This window comes from Myxocyprinus asiaticus, chromosome 9 (genome assembly GCF_019703515.2).
Source record: "Myxocyprinus asiaticus isolate MX2 ecotype Aquarium Trade chromosome 9, UBuf_Myxa_2, whole genome shotgun sequence".
Taxonomy (NCBI): Eukaryota; Metazoa; Chordata; class Actinopteri; order Cypriniformes; family Catostomidae; genus Myxocyprinus; species Myxocyprinus asiaticus.
Genome location: NC_059352.1, coordinates 40,346,123 through 40,364,124, shown reverse-complemented (window position 1 = coordinate 40,364,124; position 18,002 = coordinate 40,346,123). Strand labels below are relative to the sequence as shown.

General features: G+C 37.3%; 1 protein-coding gene across 4 annotated transcripts in view; it reads right to left on the bottom strand.

Annotated features, from left to right (window-relative positions):
* LOC127445818 (protein TANC1-like) overlaps positions 1-18,002 on the bottom strand; it is a 142,354-nt gene that overhangs the window by 39,843 nt on the left and 84,509 nt on the right. For all 4 annotated transcript variants that reach the window (XM_051706211.1, XM_051706212.1, XM_051706213.1 and 1 more), the window contains 5 exons: positions 17,043-17,253; positions 11,782-12,054; positions 7,735-7,860; positions 4,615-4,899; positions 4,127-4,260 (listed from right to left, as the gene is read on the bottom strand). In XM_051706211.1, the coding sequence (XP_051562171.1) occupies positions 4,127-4,260; positions 4,615-4,899; positions 7,735-7,860; positions 11,782-12,054; positions 17,043-17,253 (1,029 nt within the window). The remainder of the gene's footprint in view (positions 1-4,126; positions 4,261-4,614; positions 4,900-7,734; positions 7,861-11,781; positions 12,055-17,042; positions 17,254-18,002) is intronic.

The window sequence follows — 18,002 nt, the reverse complement described above, 5'->3', positions numbered from 1 at the left end:
ACGCCTTGATGGTGGACTGTGTCCAAAAGTCAGATATACAATTTCCTGGCTGAGCCATACACTATGCTTCCATAGTCCAAGTGTGATCTGATCAGTGTTCTGTAAAGGTTTAGGAGAACTTAGCTCTCTGCTCCCCACTTAGTCTTTGCTAAAACCTTTAAAATATCCATTACTTTAAAACATTTATCTTTTAAAATCTTTATGTGAGGGATTAAAGACCATTTATTGTCAAAGGATATTCCAAGGAATTTGGTCTCCTTGACAACTTTGATAGGATCACCATCCATAAATAGCTCTGGGTCATGATGGAGAGAGCATAACTGGCAAAAATGCATACAGACTGTTTTACTCTTTGAGAACTTTAACCTGTTGGACACAGACCAGGCCTGGACCCTATTAATTGTCTGTGTGGGTCTGATAGGGTAGTACCTACACTGGCTTGTCTATTTGATAAAAAGTTGGCAATAAAAATGGCTAGGTGTCCTCTAAAACCAAGCTGATGCAAGTCCTTTAAAATATCATACTTCCAAGTCATGTCGTAGGCTTTCTCCAAGTCAAAGAAGACAGCAACAGCATGTTCTTTTCTGATAAAAGCATCACATACATAACTTTCAAGGCCGATGTGGTGATCTATAGTGCTTCTTCCTTTTCTAAATCCATCTTGAGCATTACTTATAAGATGTTGAGACTTCAGCATCCATACGAGTTGTTCATTAACCATTCTCTCCATGGTTTTACATAAACAACTAGTCAGGGCTATAGGTTAGGTAGTTGGAAGTTTCATTATGATCCTTTCCTGCCTTTGGAATACAAATTTCCACTTCTTTCCAAGAATATGGAACATCCCCTGACATCCAGATGGAGTTAAATATTTTTAAAAGTAAGGACAGGATAGTGTGAGGCAAATGTAAAAAAAATGTAAAGTGAATATTGTCGGTCCAGTTGCAGTATCATGTGATCTGCTTATGGCCCGCAATAGCTCTTTCCTAGTGAAAGGTTGGCTGTAAGGTTCCATTGTGGCGGCAGGGGCATGGTCGAGCGTTCGTCTGGAGAGAGAGAGAAAGCAGTAAGGGTACACACCTGAGCGCTATAATATCTAACACCTGTTTCTGATTGCAGTAAGCACTGGGGAGAGCGATTAAAAAGAGGGACCACGCCAGAGACAAGGAGAGAGAGACGAGCTTCAGAGCTGTGTGTGTGTTTAAAGAAATGTTCAGCTGAAAAGCGAGTTGTTTGTTTGAGTGTATAAATAAATCTACCATTTGAGTTTGAATTTCCCCATCTTCCACTTTCCCCATCCAGTCCCTCGCCAGCATGCACCATTCACAACATCAGGCCCTGCTCGAGCTTCACAAGGATGAGGATCGTCAGTTCCAGAAGGTGCTCCAGGCTCAAGCAGAGGACCAGCAGGTGATCCGGAGCTTACTGCACCAGGAGAAAGCCTTTGACCAAATGAAAGTTATTGATGGGCTACAGCTCCAGCCAAACGTTGCACTTTCATATCCGTATTTTGTTCAATCCGGATCGGTTGTATCGAGTGATGCAGGATGCAAGAGGATACAACCCAATTGTTAATACCGCAGAGCCGTCAGAAAATGTTATTCCAGATGGCTCATTATAATCCAATTGCAGGTCATTTAGAGCAGGAAGACACTGAACTGACTAATGGCCCGTTTCTATTGGCCGGGCATTTGCTGGGATATGTTCGCAGGTGTTGTGCGGCATGCTGTGAATGTCAGCTGGTGAATCCACCGGCCACACCAAGAGCGCCATTGCACCCCCTTCTGTTAATCGAGGTCCCCTTCGAAAGAATTGGCATGGATCTCTTCGGGCCATTGGAGCGGACGGCACGTGGACATCGCTTTGTATTGGTTCTGGTGGACTATGGAATGCACTATCCAGAAGCAGTGCCTCTGCGCAAGATCTCAGCACATAGTGTTGTGGAGGCACTCTTCAGAACAATCTCCTGAGTAGGTATTCCGAAAGAAATCCTCACTGATCAGGGCACTACATTCATGTAACGGACACTACACGAACTATACAAATTACTGGGTATTAAATTGATTCGCACCAGTGTTTACCACCCACAGATGGGTTGGTGGAATGATTTAATAAAACCCTGAAAAATATGATTTGCAAGTTCGTTCACGAGAGCGCTAGCGTTCACGGCAAACCCCAAGAAGTGTGCAACCGCAGCGGTTGTGGCCTGCCCGAGACCAAACACCAATTTTTTAATTTGAGTTTTCGGGTCAGATTTGGAGGGAAATTGCATGCTTACATCATTCATCCTTGTGTGTTACATCACGTACGTTTTCAGCAGGTCAAAACAAAAGCGGCAGATATGTTACTTGCTCGGACAGCATATTTTTTTCACATATACGTCTTCTAGGACTTTCTTCTTACTATCAGTGACTTTTGGTGTAGCTAGTCACATCATAAACGTACATAGGTATAATCAGGTTCAACCTCAAAGACGAGCATCTGCAAGTTACATGCAATTTTATGTTTCAACCACAGTCATGATATAGGAGGCAACAATTCCGTAGTGCAGCTTTAAATAAAATGTTTAATGAAAAAAATATTTTTCATTTCATTTCAATATCAGTTGAATTACAAGATTTACACATTCTCTGCATGTACTGTAACTAACTTTAAAATATCACTGACTGTAGAACAAAACATTTTCTGATCTTATGTGGATTCTTTATAGAATCAGGCAGCAAATAAATTACTGATAGCAGACACTGTATTCTTATAAAAATACCCAAAACCGCTTGAAGAACAGAGACAAGTATTGTTGCAATTGTCTATTTATTGCCTGCATTTTTTCAAAACATAAAAAATTGCATATTTGCATTTCTAAACATCTCCCAAAGAAGCCATTACACTTGTGAAATATGACACCAGAACACTAGAGTGCCCTCTGACTGCATGTGTCTAATGCACATCATAAGTGACTGGTTACTACTGATTTTCTCGTCAGATTGCATATTTAGTGGAGAATGTATAATGTATAATTCATCAATATTTCTATTTCAATAAGTTCTAATGGATGTTTACTGAGCCCCTACCACCACGAAAACTAGATTGGACTTCTCTGTGCATCACCAGTGCATAAAAAGGTGGAACTGCTGTTTTGATTTTGCACATTTTAATTTTATGTGTATTTATAACACAAATGAAGAAATTTCTGTCACTTACATATTGTAAAACAGTGGTCAAATATTGAAGCTAGCATCAGATTTATAAAGGATTTAATGGTAATATTGCGCAGTAAATGTAAACAAAGTATTAGTTTCTCTGCACTCCAGTGCAAGTTATATTTGACAGGAATATACAGGAATATTAAAAATGCACTTGGCTTCTCTATGGCACCTATTTTATTCAACGTTACTTCTTTCTTCAATCTGATTTTCTGAAATGTAGTGGAGTAAAAAGTATATTTTGCTTCAGAATGTAGTTTAGTAAAAGTTTCCCATAATAAAAGTACTCAGTACAAGTACAGATCCTTGAAAAATGAACTTAAGTACAGTAACAAAGTAAAAATACTTTACTGTCCACCACTGCAAAAGCTAAATAAACAATTCTCATGATTCCTCATGATATTAAGCCTTTAATATTTGTTACATTATCATGATTAAGACAGAAAGAGTCCCAAATACTTTCAAAATACTGGAGAGTCAAATAAAATTTAGAATAAAATGGAAGCCTGAAATGACTTTCTACCAGCAGATGGCTCATTAAAAAGATGTGACTAGAACACTCAACAGAGGTCCACGTCAAAATGTAAATGGAAAACACAGTGTGCAGACACACATAAAAACACACACAAGAGCAAGGTGTCAAATATGCATGTTGTATGCAGTTTCTCTCTGACACTAAATGACACATCTAAAACATTGCACAAAACATCCTTTGTATGTATAAATAAATTTGAGCACTGCTCTGGAAGCTCTTCAACATTGTTTACAGCAAAATAAGAGATCCCTCAATTTTTAAAGGCACTCAATAATCAAAAAAATGATTGCTTGTGTATATAATTAATCACAAATTAAGTGTTTCAAGTGTTTGTATTGGTCTGTTGTTAAGAGGGAGTACGTACATATGAATTTATGTATGTGTGTACCTTGCTGGCCAAACGTTTGACTGCCCCCTCTCTGTGTCGGTGTGTGTCAGGGGTGGGTGGGCAACTATTGCTGCGGAGGGGGCTCTGTGATGGGGGGTTCAGCTGATTGGCTTGATGGGGATCAGCCCCCCGATCTACAACACAAACACACACAATTATCATTTATTTCACATAAATTAAAAGTGTTTTATACACAAATCCAAATAACCACCCCTGTATTAAAAGAACAATTCACCCCAAAATTTAAATTCTGTCATTTAGTCATCCTCATGTTGTTCCAAACCTGTAGTAATTTCTCCAGTTATCCCATCTCTAGTTCTTACTTGACTGTACTTAGTAAACCATGTGCCAAAGAAAGCCAAACACCTAAAAATGCATTTACTTTACTTAAATAATACCATAACTGCAACCAAATATTTAAATGCTTTATGGTTCTTTTTTTAGTGAGGATATTTGTTGTGTGCAGTGCATGCAAAGGGAAATCTTACTCTGTGGTGTAGCATCAGGACTGTTAGAAGCGATCTGTCTCATACGTCCACCATGACAGCTGAGAGCCACCAGCCGTGAGATCACCGCCGTCTTCCCAAAACCGACGTTGCCCACGATGACAGCCCCTCTACCCTCACCGGCCTCTCCTCCACCTGTCAGCACCTCTTCCAGCCGCTGGAACAGCCAATCACGGCCCACAAACCCTGCATCCATAGAGACACTGGGCACCTCAAACAGCAGAGGTTTGAGCATGATGTCCACTGGTTTGTAGGGCATGAGACGAGCTGCAGGATTCAACCAAGACAGGTGTTAAATTAAACTGTTCAATACACATTCAGTCAAATCATACTGAAATAAACACAGTGCAATTCAGTACAGATTAAAAAACAAAATGAGAATGAACCATATGACCTTGAATAGTTCACATTAGGGATAACACTCCATTTAATTTCTTAATATATGGCCCTTAATGTATTGGGCATGATTCCTCAGTGATCTTATTCTAAATAACAAAAAGTGTTCATCTTAAATATTTATCTTTCTTCACAATGTAGTAACTTTCACTGCCTCTGAAAGAACTTTTCTGCTGATGTAAGCAAAGTCTTGTGGGTAGGGAATCAATCGAATCATATCCTGGGTAGGGTTGCACGAGCTGTGCATAAGGTCTCACATAAGTTGGGACATAAAGTTCACATTAAGGGCTTAGTAACTAAGTCAGTGCTTAAGTTTGGTTGCACCACACGCTTAAGGCAAGACTTAGCTTGTAGGTTGTAAGCTCTCCGTAAAGTAATGTGTAGTTGCATAATATGACGTTATCTGTACTGATCCAATAAGCAACCTTCAAATGTCTACACAGAAGTATTAAAAAGCCATTCATTTCAGGTCTGGGTAGCTCAGTGAGTACTGACATTGACTATCACCCCTGGAGTCTTGAGTTCGAATCCAGGGTGTGCTGAGTGACTCCAACCAGGTCTCCTAAGCAACCAAATTGGCCCGGTTGCTAGGGAGGGTAGAGTCACATGGGGTAACCTCCTCGTGGTCGCGATTATTGGTTCTCGCTCTCAATGGGGCGCATGGTAAGTTGTGCGTGGATCGTGGAGAGTGGCATGAGCCTCCACATGCGGAGTCTCCGCGGTGTCATGCACAATGAGCCACGTGGTAAGATGCGCGGATTGAGTGTCTCAGAAGCAGAGGCAACTGAGACTTGTCCTCCACCACCCGGATTGAGGTGAGTAACCGCGCCACCACGAGGACCTACTAAGTAGTGGGAATTGGGCATTCGAAATTGGGGAGAAAAGGGGATAAACAGTTTTTTAAAAAAGCAGTGCATTTCAGTTTTATCTTGTTACGCTTGACGTTCAAACCTTGTTTGCTCACATAACTGTCAGCTGTAATGAAGTAAATCCCCATTAAAATACAAACTTAAAAATAGATTTGATAAATAGTACATTTAGCCTATTTAAACAACATTATTCAGGAACTGTATTTAACATTAATAAGGAAACATTATTTAATAATATACATTTATTCATTTTAATATCCTAAATATTTTGTATGTACTGAAACTTGACACCGGGTGGCGCACCTCGCAAAGTGTACCGTTAGATCGGTTTCATGTTGAAGAGCCGCTAAGAAGTATGTTTTTAACATAATGCTCTCTCTTGTAAATGTAAACGAGTGTAAATATCAACATCATCATATATGTCTAAAGGATTTTAGTTTGTCACGCAAAACATGAGCTCACTGATTTCATTTAATCAGTCTGCTTTTTTATTCCAACCATTACTCCAGGTCAGAGGCTTCCATAAATTTGTAGTTTATACATATGGTTACGTTCTACCTACGTTTAATGGTGCAATGCTCAAATATTTAGTAGTGCTTAAATTTTGACTTGGTGCCCATTTACGCCACAACTAGGCTAAGTTGTAACTTGCGTATAGCCGGTACAACCGGCCCCTGATGGATAAAATCAAGTCCCGCCCTACAATGTTTCCAACTGAATATTCTATTTCACTCAGAAAAATAAAAAAAATAAATCTAATTGTGGAAGACTTTTATTCATGATTTATCAATCATTGTATGTATAAATGTTATGATGTTTGTTAAATAATATTCATTTAAATGAATTTGAAATGCTGTTTACATCACTTGTCATGCTGTATATTTTTATGTATATTCAAATGGCAACCATTTATTTTAAGGATCCACAATAATGCACTAGTTAAGAACGATTAAGACAGTAATAAGTGATTAACTGAATGCAGAGTAAGGCTATCTTAGCCATAATTTACAACTTATTAAATGTCTTATTTTTGAATAGAAAGTAATGTAATTAATGCTCAATTTCAGAGGTCCATCTTATATAAAGTTTACACAATATTAATCCAGTAATTGAGGCTAAATACCAATAAATAACAAAAATCTTATATTAAAGACAACTATACCTCCTATTCTAAAGTGGAAAAAATTACCTGTTAAAGTTACTGGTTTGCTTTGGATTTATTAGGGTGCATTCAAGTTTACTAAATATATTAAGATGCTAATTATGACTAATTAGTATTGGTTTTACTCAATTCTCACTAATCAATTGCAAAAATCTTAAAATAAAGACAATTGGACTGCCTGTTCTAAAGTGAAGCATTTACTTACAGAATTGGGGGTTGAGTCTTTAATAGTAGATTTTAGTAATTTATTAGTGGCAGCTTTGTAAAGCCAGTACTAATTAGCCTTAATTATTGGCTTAGTACTGTTTAGTAAACTTGATCTACTTTATCATCTCTGAAATAAAACATTACTTTCTACACAAAATTAAGACATTTAATAAGCTTAATAAGTAAATTATGGCTAAGATAGCTTTACATTCAGTTAATTATTAATTACCATTTTATTCATGCTTAAATAGTGCAACATTGTGGACCCTTAAAATAAAGTGTTACCATTCACATTAGAATGGTGAACGAATTACTGATCTGTTAAGAATTTTATGACATTTGTAAATATAACTTTCTGTACTAAAAAGGGTTTATTAAGTGTTATCAATGAAAGAACTTTAAATTCTTCAAGGATACTTTTCTGTTCTACAAGGTAAGTAATGTTTGGATCTTGTGGTTGGTCAGCACCTTTAGTCTCTTGAATGCGGCCCCCTGTCTGAGCTCCATGCCAGGGCAAACGCATTGAGGAGCGCTGGGGAGCATTCCTCTGTTCATCCAGGTACCGCAGTTCCTCCAGTTTAGTACTGCTGGTGGCTACCAGGAAAAAGAGAGATAGAGCAAGACAGAGACTCATTTAAGGTCATGTTTGGCACACAGACAGCAGAGAGATTACATGCCACCCCTGTGATCTCTGTGAACAGCAAACACAATTTGCTGCTGAGTGTGGAGAAACACATGTACCCCATTTATACGTACACACAGACACACATGGGAGGAAATCACTAAGAATGAATCTTGTCCACTGATAGTGTCATTTATTTGCACACACTGTCTGCGTTATTTTAGCACCCGATTCATTTAAGGAATTATGCAAATCATGTTAATAATTCTGCATTTTGTAGACCTGCTCTGAGTGCCAAGTTGTTGAGGATGCAGAAGACTTATGCAATCTGCTATACTTAAGCAATATAACATGAGCAAGAGTGCTGTTGTTCTTGACAACAGTTCAACAAACAAGTAAATAATATTGAATAACTTCCATTTCAGACAAAAATGGGCCAGTTAGTTTGCCAGCTAACTTAGCATCAATCAACTACACTCTTTGCACTGCCCTCATACTCTGGTTTTGAAGTGGTTTCATTTGTGAACAACATTTTTTCAATTACTCTTTTTAAGTACACAAATCATTCTCATTCACTTCTATTGTTTTGATTGTGAACGACTCGGTGGTTTTGAACAAATCAGTCAATGATTTTATGCCTCACTCTTAACATTAAAGACACTCATTTGTCGCCACCTACTGGCATAAAGTTGTAATCTGCAGAAATGATCAGCAAATTAATCTTGTTTGTGAACAGATTCAAAAGACTGGAATCACTGGAACTGATAAAAATCCACAATTATACCTGGAAAGCTGCAAACACATACAAGCAGAGTGATACAAATATTTAAGCACCCCAGTGCTGTTATACTAAATATCAGCACTCTTGGAATGCCGATTGGCCATTCAGATTCAGAGACTGGAATTAACTGTTGCATATTTATTTAGCGCCTCTAAACTGGATGGTTTGGTGAAAAATGATTGTGCTGAAATACTGTGTGCAAAAGCGCTGCAACTGTTTAATAAAATACACACAAAACAAGTAGCCTATTATTTATAGACTCAAAACACACAGAGGCACAGCAGTCTTTTTTTGCCCATCACCTAGCTCATAATTCACCCATTTATTCATTCAGTCCATTAATCCTTTATTTCATTCATCTTTTTTTGTTTTTGCCAACCACACCCCTCCCTCGGTCACATCCCTCTAGAATCCAGCCCCATATCAAATCTGTCGGAAACCCATAAACTCTGTAGACGGGCATTAACAAACAGATGATTGTAGTTTGTCACATTGCATTTGTTTTTGAACAGACTGAAATGCACTAGAAAAAGGAGAAATCATCTAAACTCAAACTCCAGCCCTTTGAAGCTACAAAGATATAAATACATTAACTTCCATTTTCACCACTCTGTTTAAGACAATGATCACCTCAGACAGGCACTTGGTGAGACAGTTTACTTTGTTGGAATCATTCTGTATATCTGACAGCACTTTTCCCATTTAGCTTTACAGTAAAAGGAAATCAAAGCCACACATTTGCAGAGCTTTCCATGCGCCACAGGAGTAGAAGCAGCCAGGCAGTACAGTGCACCGATCTTTTCCCTTCCGGGACATGCCACTATGTCAAGAAGCCCAGCAACAAGCTCATTCCAACACAGTCATTGAAAACACACACACACACACACAGCTGTGAGGAGACAGCTTGATCCCCAGTCACCCTCAGTTTGCCTGCTCGAAACTTTTATACTGCAGATGACATGTGCAGCTAGCTTGAAAGACATAACACACACATATACAAACACACCCATTAAGATTTTGGTGCCTTACAAGACAAAAAGCAGTCTTGAAACTAAATCTAGAATATGGTGGCAAGAATCAAGTACATAGGTATATTCAAGTATATAGACTAAAAATGTTTTGTAATACAGTTTTTTTCTTTGAATATAGTTTGTACAGGTTGCAAACCCTGATTTTAGGGGTTTTCAACCTGTACAAACTATATTTAAAAGAAACCTTGGGACAAACCTTGAGGCCACCTACCCAGACTCTCAGACAACATAAGGACCCCCAATATATAAAAAAAACAAGATTTTCCAATACTGTAAGTTCCATTAATAACTTTAAAACATTAACAAATATTACAGTATTACCTTCAATATAATTAATACCATATTTAAGACTAAATTTATAGAAATAAATAGATTCTTTTTTTTTTTTACTTCCCCAGACCCCTGGTTGAAATCCCTGAATCTATAAGATACAAACCCAAAATTAGCAAACCTCTTCCATTTATTTTAACCAAACAATTTCATGAATTTCATATCTGTTCACAGTTCTCGAACATGCATTCCATGCTCAAATATTCTAACAGTATTTCCTACACTACCTGTAGTCCGATTTCCAAACTAATGACTCTTATGGGTCAGTTCTTTTGACTCTACACCACGAAACATCTAGTACAGCATGACCGCTGTAGTCCGATTTCAGAATGAATGCCTCTTATGAATTTTTTCTTTGGAATCTAATCTGCAAAATTTACAGCGCTACCTCACAAATAAATAATTCTTATCAGGCGATTCTTTTTAGTGAATGAAAAACGTACTGCAAGTCAACCTGAAACTGCAACTCATTCATTTCATCATGTCCAATTCAAAATAAACCAAGAATTGTTACCGTGTTAGGTGTACTTAAGGCTTGTGCGACTTAAATCAGAGTAATTACTGGATGGTTGTTGAATGTTGAATGTCAGTGTTTTTTGATGTAGTATATTCTAAAACAAATTATGTATTAAAATACAGTATTTTAATTAAAAAGTCTGTGTAAATTAATCTTTAGCAAGAATCTATTCTATTACAGATTTAGCAAGAATCTGTAAAATATTATATCCTCTCATCACTTGGTTTACCAGTTGCTGAGGGCAGTAAATCCAAGTATTACTTCCTCAAACGAATTGTTAATGGAACTATTAAAGAACCGCAATCATTAAGAGAAATCAGAATCTAAACTAGAATTCTCATCCCTACACACAACTGATCCAGATTTTCACATTCAAAAACTACTGCTGTCAGTCGATTAAATGTTTTTAATCACGATTAATCAAATTTTTTTTTTTAATAGTTCATGGCAATTAATCGCAGATTTTAAATCTTTTGAAAATGTTTTGTCAAAATGCTTTAATTTCCTTTTTGAGGAAAGAAAACAAAACAGTATGTAAAAATATAATGCTTTATTAACTTTTCCAAACAAAGTCTTCCACAGTATAAAGATAGAAATGCACTAAAATAGCACGAATTCAAGTAACTTTAAACATTTCCCAAAGTCTAAGTGGGAAGTTGACTAATTTAAATAACTAGTCCCCACATAGGTTACATATTCATTGCAATGGGCATTAAATCAGCCACAATATTAATCAGCCGGCAGACTGTGGCTATTCGCTTTGCTACAGCAATCGTTAAGCCACGTTCTTGATTCGCGTCAGGACAAAAATGCCAGCGTCAAGTGCCGATTTGCTCTCCAAATGAAAGCAGTGCAGACAAAAACATCTCATTCTGTGTGTTCATGATAGTTAAGACTTGACCTGCTTCTGTGGTAATTAAATTGTGCCTTACAGAGGCTGCAAAGTACATGCTTTCTGTCATAAGTCTTGCTTTGTACATACAAATAGCATTAAGAGGTCCTTTCCCATCATTGTTGTGGTGTGTGTGTCAGTGTAATGACTCATCGCAATGGTTCTGCCCCTTGTTCCACCAGTGTTTTTGCTGGTTTATGCTTTATTAAAGGTAAATACTTTAATCGCGATTAAGAAAAGTTAACACGTTAAACCTTTTTAATAAATAGGATGCATTAACGCGTTGTTTTTGACAGCTCTATTAAAAACACAATCGGAAACATGTGACATTTCATTACTCACCTGCCACTGAATTTGGGCGTGGCATAACCAAAGAAGTGCTGTGGTACGTGACTGGTCCATCCGCAGGTGATGTTACAATGGACCCCGCTCCTCCAGTAGTGCCTGTCCTTGGCTGGGCTTCTCTAGAAACCGCCGGCTCCTCCTGAGTGATGGAAGTGCAGGGTGGATGAGATCCACGCCCACTCTCGCCCCTTAAACCAACACTTCCATCTTTACCCCACTCCAGACTAGAGCCACAGCGCTCTTCATTCTCACTGGAACTGGTGACTGTTGCTGCAGGAGGGAGAGAAAGAGAGAGAGACAGAAAGAGATGAAGGTGAAAGAGGAGTGGGGGGAAGAGCCAGATTCATGGGAAGGACACAGGAGGAGAGATGCGGCACAGAGATGACAAAACGGCACATCGCTCAAAAGAAAACAGCAATTAACTACCAAAGAAGAGCTAATAAACAAACAAAGATTGAAGTCATTGCTGTCAGGTAATTTACTTTTATACTGTTGTCTTTGACCTTTGTTTTATCACAACCAACTAGAAAAACTGTATTTTGGGCTTAACATTTTTTTTATGATGTCCTACTTCAAGAAACCTCCGGCAGACCTAAAATAAAGACACAACACTGTCCCAGATTTGATAGAGCATATCTCAGCCTCATGAGCATTACTGGCTCAGGCCAACAAAACACACTCCGGAAAGTTAACAGACAATAAACAGCTTTGATAAGTCTGTGTCAGGAAGCTCAGATCTCACTTCCTCTCTTGCTTATGCTCCTGTTGCCATTATTTGGCGTAGTAGTGAATTCAGTAGTGCATACTTTCATCCCTCTGTCAGCATCTCCAAATGTGCAGTAACAGCATTACAGCTGCCGAAACTCATAAGCAGCTCTCTCAATTTGATTAAGTCTCCTCACTTATGTTTCACTTTCCATTAATAAACCACGCAACCTGGTGCTTTGATAATTCAGTGTGCAAATATTACAATGATGTCATCGCTGGCAATTTACATTCTCAGAGCAAGATTGACAAACTTTAGTTATACATTTCTAAAATGAAAAAAAGGTTTTGTTTATAAATCAAAAAATAGATTGCCAAGGTAGAGGAGTTGTGGGTGGGTTAGGAAGCCACAGAATAGGGTTAAAGAGAGGTTTCTCTTGAATGTATGACATGGACAGTAATTGTGTTTTTCTAGTTATTTTGATCATCATTTTTATAATTTTTTCATGTTTACTGTTAGAATGTCAATCGAGTACAATTTTTAATTGAAATAATTACATGCTGATTAATTAATTAAAATAGAAATAAAAAATATTGTTTGTTTTATCAGAGAGTATAATCCTACCCTTGATCTGTTTTCCACAGCAATACATTTTGCAATTGAGTTAGTTAATCTGTCGACTTGGGCTGTTCTCACAGGATGTGTTTTTGCATTTTGTGTGTACACATGCGTCAAATACGTGTCTCAGAACCCCAACATTCTGTTGTGCGGTGTGTCAAATTCAGAGCATGTGAGCGAAGTGGAGTGGTGTGACACTTCGCTCAATAACTCGCTCCATGTGTGTGCACTTCACTCAATCGCTCACGGCCCAAGCGGATGCTCCGCTCAACTACCGCTCACGCTCACCGGTAAAAAAGCATTCACTCAAATCCCTCCCCAACATTAAATTTCTCTGTAGTATACTTGGTTCCAAACACGTACACAGGGGGTAGCTACAGTGCCCCAAGCAACTGCCCCTTTGGGTGAAATATAGATTATAGGCTGACATTTATTAAATTATCAAATGATTAGTAATGTACACATCTGAAATTATGTGATTGTATTGTTGTTTTTGTATATAAAATCTTGCTGTTTATTTTGAACTGGTTTACAACAGCTGTTAGATAATCGGGTCTACCAGACCTTCCTTATCATTTGTAATCAGTCAAATATTTCTCTGTTAGCACATATGTCATCAACATCTTCAAATAATACCTTAAAAAAATTCCAGTTCTAAATGACCTTTATTTACTTTAATCAAGTCATCAAACATGCCTCTACAAGTGATAAAACGTGTGATGGTACGGAAACTCGCATACACGCAAATTTGCGCTTTTCAGTTTAAACTGGACCTGAGTGACACAACCGACCCAGAAAACCACAATCTTTTCAACTTTAAAGTTTGTTCGAGTCGTTTATGGCAATAATGAAAACATGGACTGTTACCAGGAAAAATATTGCAGGTAAAAGTGAAATTCATAATTGTTTTTCAGTTGTCTCCACGGAATGATTATACTGTAGATTTGATACATTAATAGGTTTCTGATTTAATGCTATCAGACTTTAGGTCTGTATATTAAAATGAGCAATTTCTCATCCTAATTTTGTGTTCAGCTGTAAAGGGTGTATTAAGTTATCCAGAAAAGAGCAGTGAATGTTTTTCTCTTTTTCAGTGTTGTTGTTTATTAATATTCCCTACAATTGTATATGTACAAATCATATGCAATCTAAAGGACTGTGGTTATTTATATAACAATTATTATATTAGTAGATACCATGAGCGTCCTTTGTTTTTCCTTGACATTTTTAAAGCATTATAAATTGAATCTGGACTTTATATGCATTAAACGATCATGTCTTGTGCATTATATGTACAGCAGGGCTTAAAAATCAAATAAAACATATTTGTCCTACATAAAGTGAGATTTTGTCCAATATATATATTAGAAGAAATCATGTTTAATGATCCTAAAACAAATAAAAATTAATTCACAAATTACACTAACTTTAAGAAAAGTTATTTTTTCTAATGTACAACCAATTATAGATTTTTTTCTCATACATGAATGCAGCAAGCGATGTCAGAAGGTGTCATCTGCAACCACTAATCTAAAATATTTTTTTTTTTTTACGTTTCACTTATCGTTAAGGTGTGGATTTAGCTTTGGGAAACTGACCAGCAGTTATGTGCCACTTTATCCCAAAGCAGATATCGAAAGCAACAAGTGGTCGATTAAGTGAGATAATTCCGCAATGAAATTCTCTATGCAAGAGCGGAAATCTTTACTAATCAAATGCTCAATTGTTCAATGAAGGCATGAATGAAGGCCTGCAAATTAGGACAAACTGATCTGCAAGATCATACGTTTACTGGTTTTGATGCAGGTTTTTTTGTGTTCGCCGGGATTCAAGGAAAAATGCTTTGCCAATATACAGTATTATTAATCTTATATATTAAATTGAGGATGCTCTAACGTTCGTAGAACAGGGTTTGCATCTAGCTGGCAGCTGCACTGACATGATAGCAAAACAACAAGATACATTACTTATCTATTAATTTATTATCGAATAGTAGTGTAGCCTACTAGCTCACCTTTTGCTGCACTACCATCATGTAGCACATCCTCGTACTCTCTGGCAATGTGACGCGGACGATTCCAAAAAATATTTGCTCATTCTCACAGTCTCTCCACAGTCCCTTTCAATTTCCTCGGTCATAATTTTGATTAATTCTTTGCATTTATTTAGGTTATAAGGTTTGCAACTTCACTAAAACAATGTTAGAGCTCCATAACCTCAGGCCTATTGCTTATTTAGCAGATTCCCAAACCAGCATACCACAAAGCGCATTCTGGGTTGAGCAAGCGGCACTAAGCGGCCTGAGCGAGCGGAGCAGAATCTTCAAAAAGGCGCTCTCTGCTCAGGTGATAATTCCACCGCTCTGCTCAAAGCTCCGCTCACATGCTCTGGTCAGATTGTTGCGCTGACTGCCCTCTGATATCTGCGACTCGCAAAAACATGAAGGTGGTACTTCAAGCTTGAATTGCTCTGTTTGTAGGAAATAGGCCTGTTGCAATTAATAAATAATTGTCTGATCACAGTTATTTGATCTAACTGTGATTACCGCGTATACTGTGCACTTAAAATTCCAATCACATTTCATCGCGGATTTCAACCAGAGCAGCTCCTGTTCGAAAGAGCACGTGAAGCGCTTCTCAAGCACTCTGATTCCAAACTTTATGGAAAATATAAATGAACAAATATAAACTTTGATAGTGAATGCAAAGCGCTCCAGCTTCACTTTAAATGACCACATAATGGCAAATGTTCCTGATCATATGGGTTCATACACGCAGTGTTAATGACACACAGTGACACAGAGGAGACACCCACTTACTCTATTTCTGTGGAGTGATAAAATGATGAAACTACATCTCAAAGGTTTTGCTCCATGAGCATTAATGTGTGAAAGTGAAAAAAATTAGGACAGAAATATTTTAATATTGCATAATATAATATGTAAAATTATTTAAAAAAAACAAAACAAAAAAATATATAATATATTATATAATAATATAAAATATATATACAAGTTCCAAAAAAAACAGTGTAAATGGAAAACTGACCAAAACTAAAGTTGACCAAAAAGACATATTTTAAGTATTTAGAAATATTTTGATATTTAAAACATTTCATGTCATTCATAAGTTTTTAATGCCTTAAAAGGAAAGCATATATCCCCATTTTATGTATATATTTGAAGTTAAATATGTAAAAATGACTTCTTAAGGTGTATGAGGCACACATGCACCTTAAGAAATATAATAATTTATCTGAAAATAAACTGTAAAAGCCTTAAAAGAAAAAATCGTCATAGCTCTAAAACAGACAATCAATTGTCATAATCATCATTATTTGTTTGACAATTAATTGTCAGCGAAATTTCATAGTAGTGACAGCTCTAGTAGGAAAATTCCTTATTACAGAATTTACATAAGGGGGCATGATAAAAAGTAGTTTTTTTAGTAAGTTATTTTGAATATAATGAAATCGCACTGAATTAATGTGTTAAATTGACAGCCGTACTTCCTATATCTTGATATGTAGTTGTTTTTGTGTTGCGTGTCATCTGTACAAACCCTGGCAATGTATATAGTTTTGATAGAGTTTGAGTCTGTATATTAAAACTGCTGCAAGCTATGTTTACAAATACCACGCATAAATTGTCCCTACTACCTAACAGATATCAATGAAATAGGCATCCTGAGAAATCAGTTTCATGTCCACGACAGCTCTAGGCTCAATAAACCACAAAAAAGAATCTGTGCGTCAGCCAATCAGAAATCACTTACAGCAGCTTTTAGCAGTTGGAACCTAATTAATTGCAGAAACGCATAAGATGGAGAATAAAAAGAAGCAAGATGGATTTATATAAATGATTAAAAAACTTTGTATGATACTCTTGGGAAGAAAGCATCAGCTAAGAGAGACACATTATTGCATCAAGTGTCACCTATGATGCCGCTGTCCTTGCTCTCCAGGGTGGAGCTGGGTGTGTTGATGATGGTGGAGGCGGAGGTGGTGCAGGGGCTGGTGCAGATGACAGGGGCCCTGCTGCTGGAGGAGCTCTCTGGTAAGGTGGAGCAGGGGCTGTCAGCGCTGGGAGACGCCGTACTGTTAGTCAAAGTGGAGCAGGGACTCACTCCCTGACTTGACACTACACACTGCAGACAGAGAGAAAGAATAAGAATGAGAAAGGGGGGCAATAAGAAGCAAATAGAAAAAAAATTAAACAAACACAGCATGAAGAAAAACATGGGAGGAAATGCATAAAAAAGGGAGAGGAGATAAAGTGATAGATTGAAACAGTTAAACTTGACTCGTTTGTCCATACAAGGGCAAAGCCAAAAATACTCCAATCCCTCCAGTCTGTTTTTGTTCCAATAAGCAACCAAAAAAAGATGCTTTCAGAATTAGCAGAAGGCAGGAGACAAAGTGATGGTGAATAATCTTAGTTGTGTCAATGCTCTGAATGACTTCTTCTGACCAGCAACAATTCTACAAGTGTTATTTTACTAAGCAAAGACAATGGAAAATTACTGCTTCACAACATCATCTTGTGACGTTTAAGACCTTAAAATGGAGACAACTCCTTTTCTCTAACTTGTACTTGTGAAAACAGTACACAACATAAGATTAAACAGAAATAATAATGCATAGCAAGAAAATTTATAAAGAGAAAAGTAATAAATGAATATATACTGCCTGGCCAAAAAGAAAAAAAGTTTCGTTGGGAAGAAAAAAAATCCATTGATGGGATAACCTGGTCATTCAGTACATTCAGGTAGTCAGCTGACTTCATTTTATTGCTACATAAAGTTGCTGAGCCTAGACCTGACCAATTGAAGCAACCCCAGATCATAACACTGCCTCCAGAGGCTTGTACAGTGGGCACTATGCATGACATGTGCAT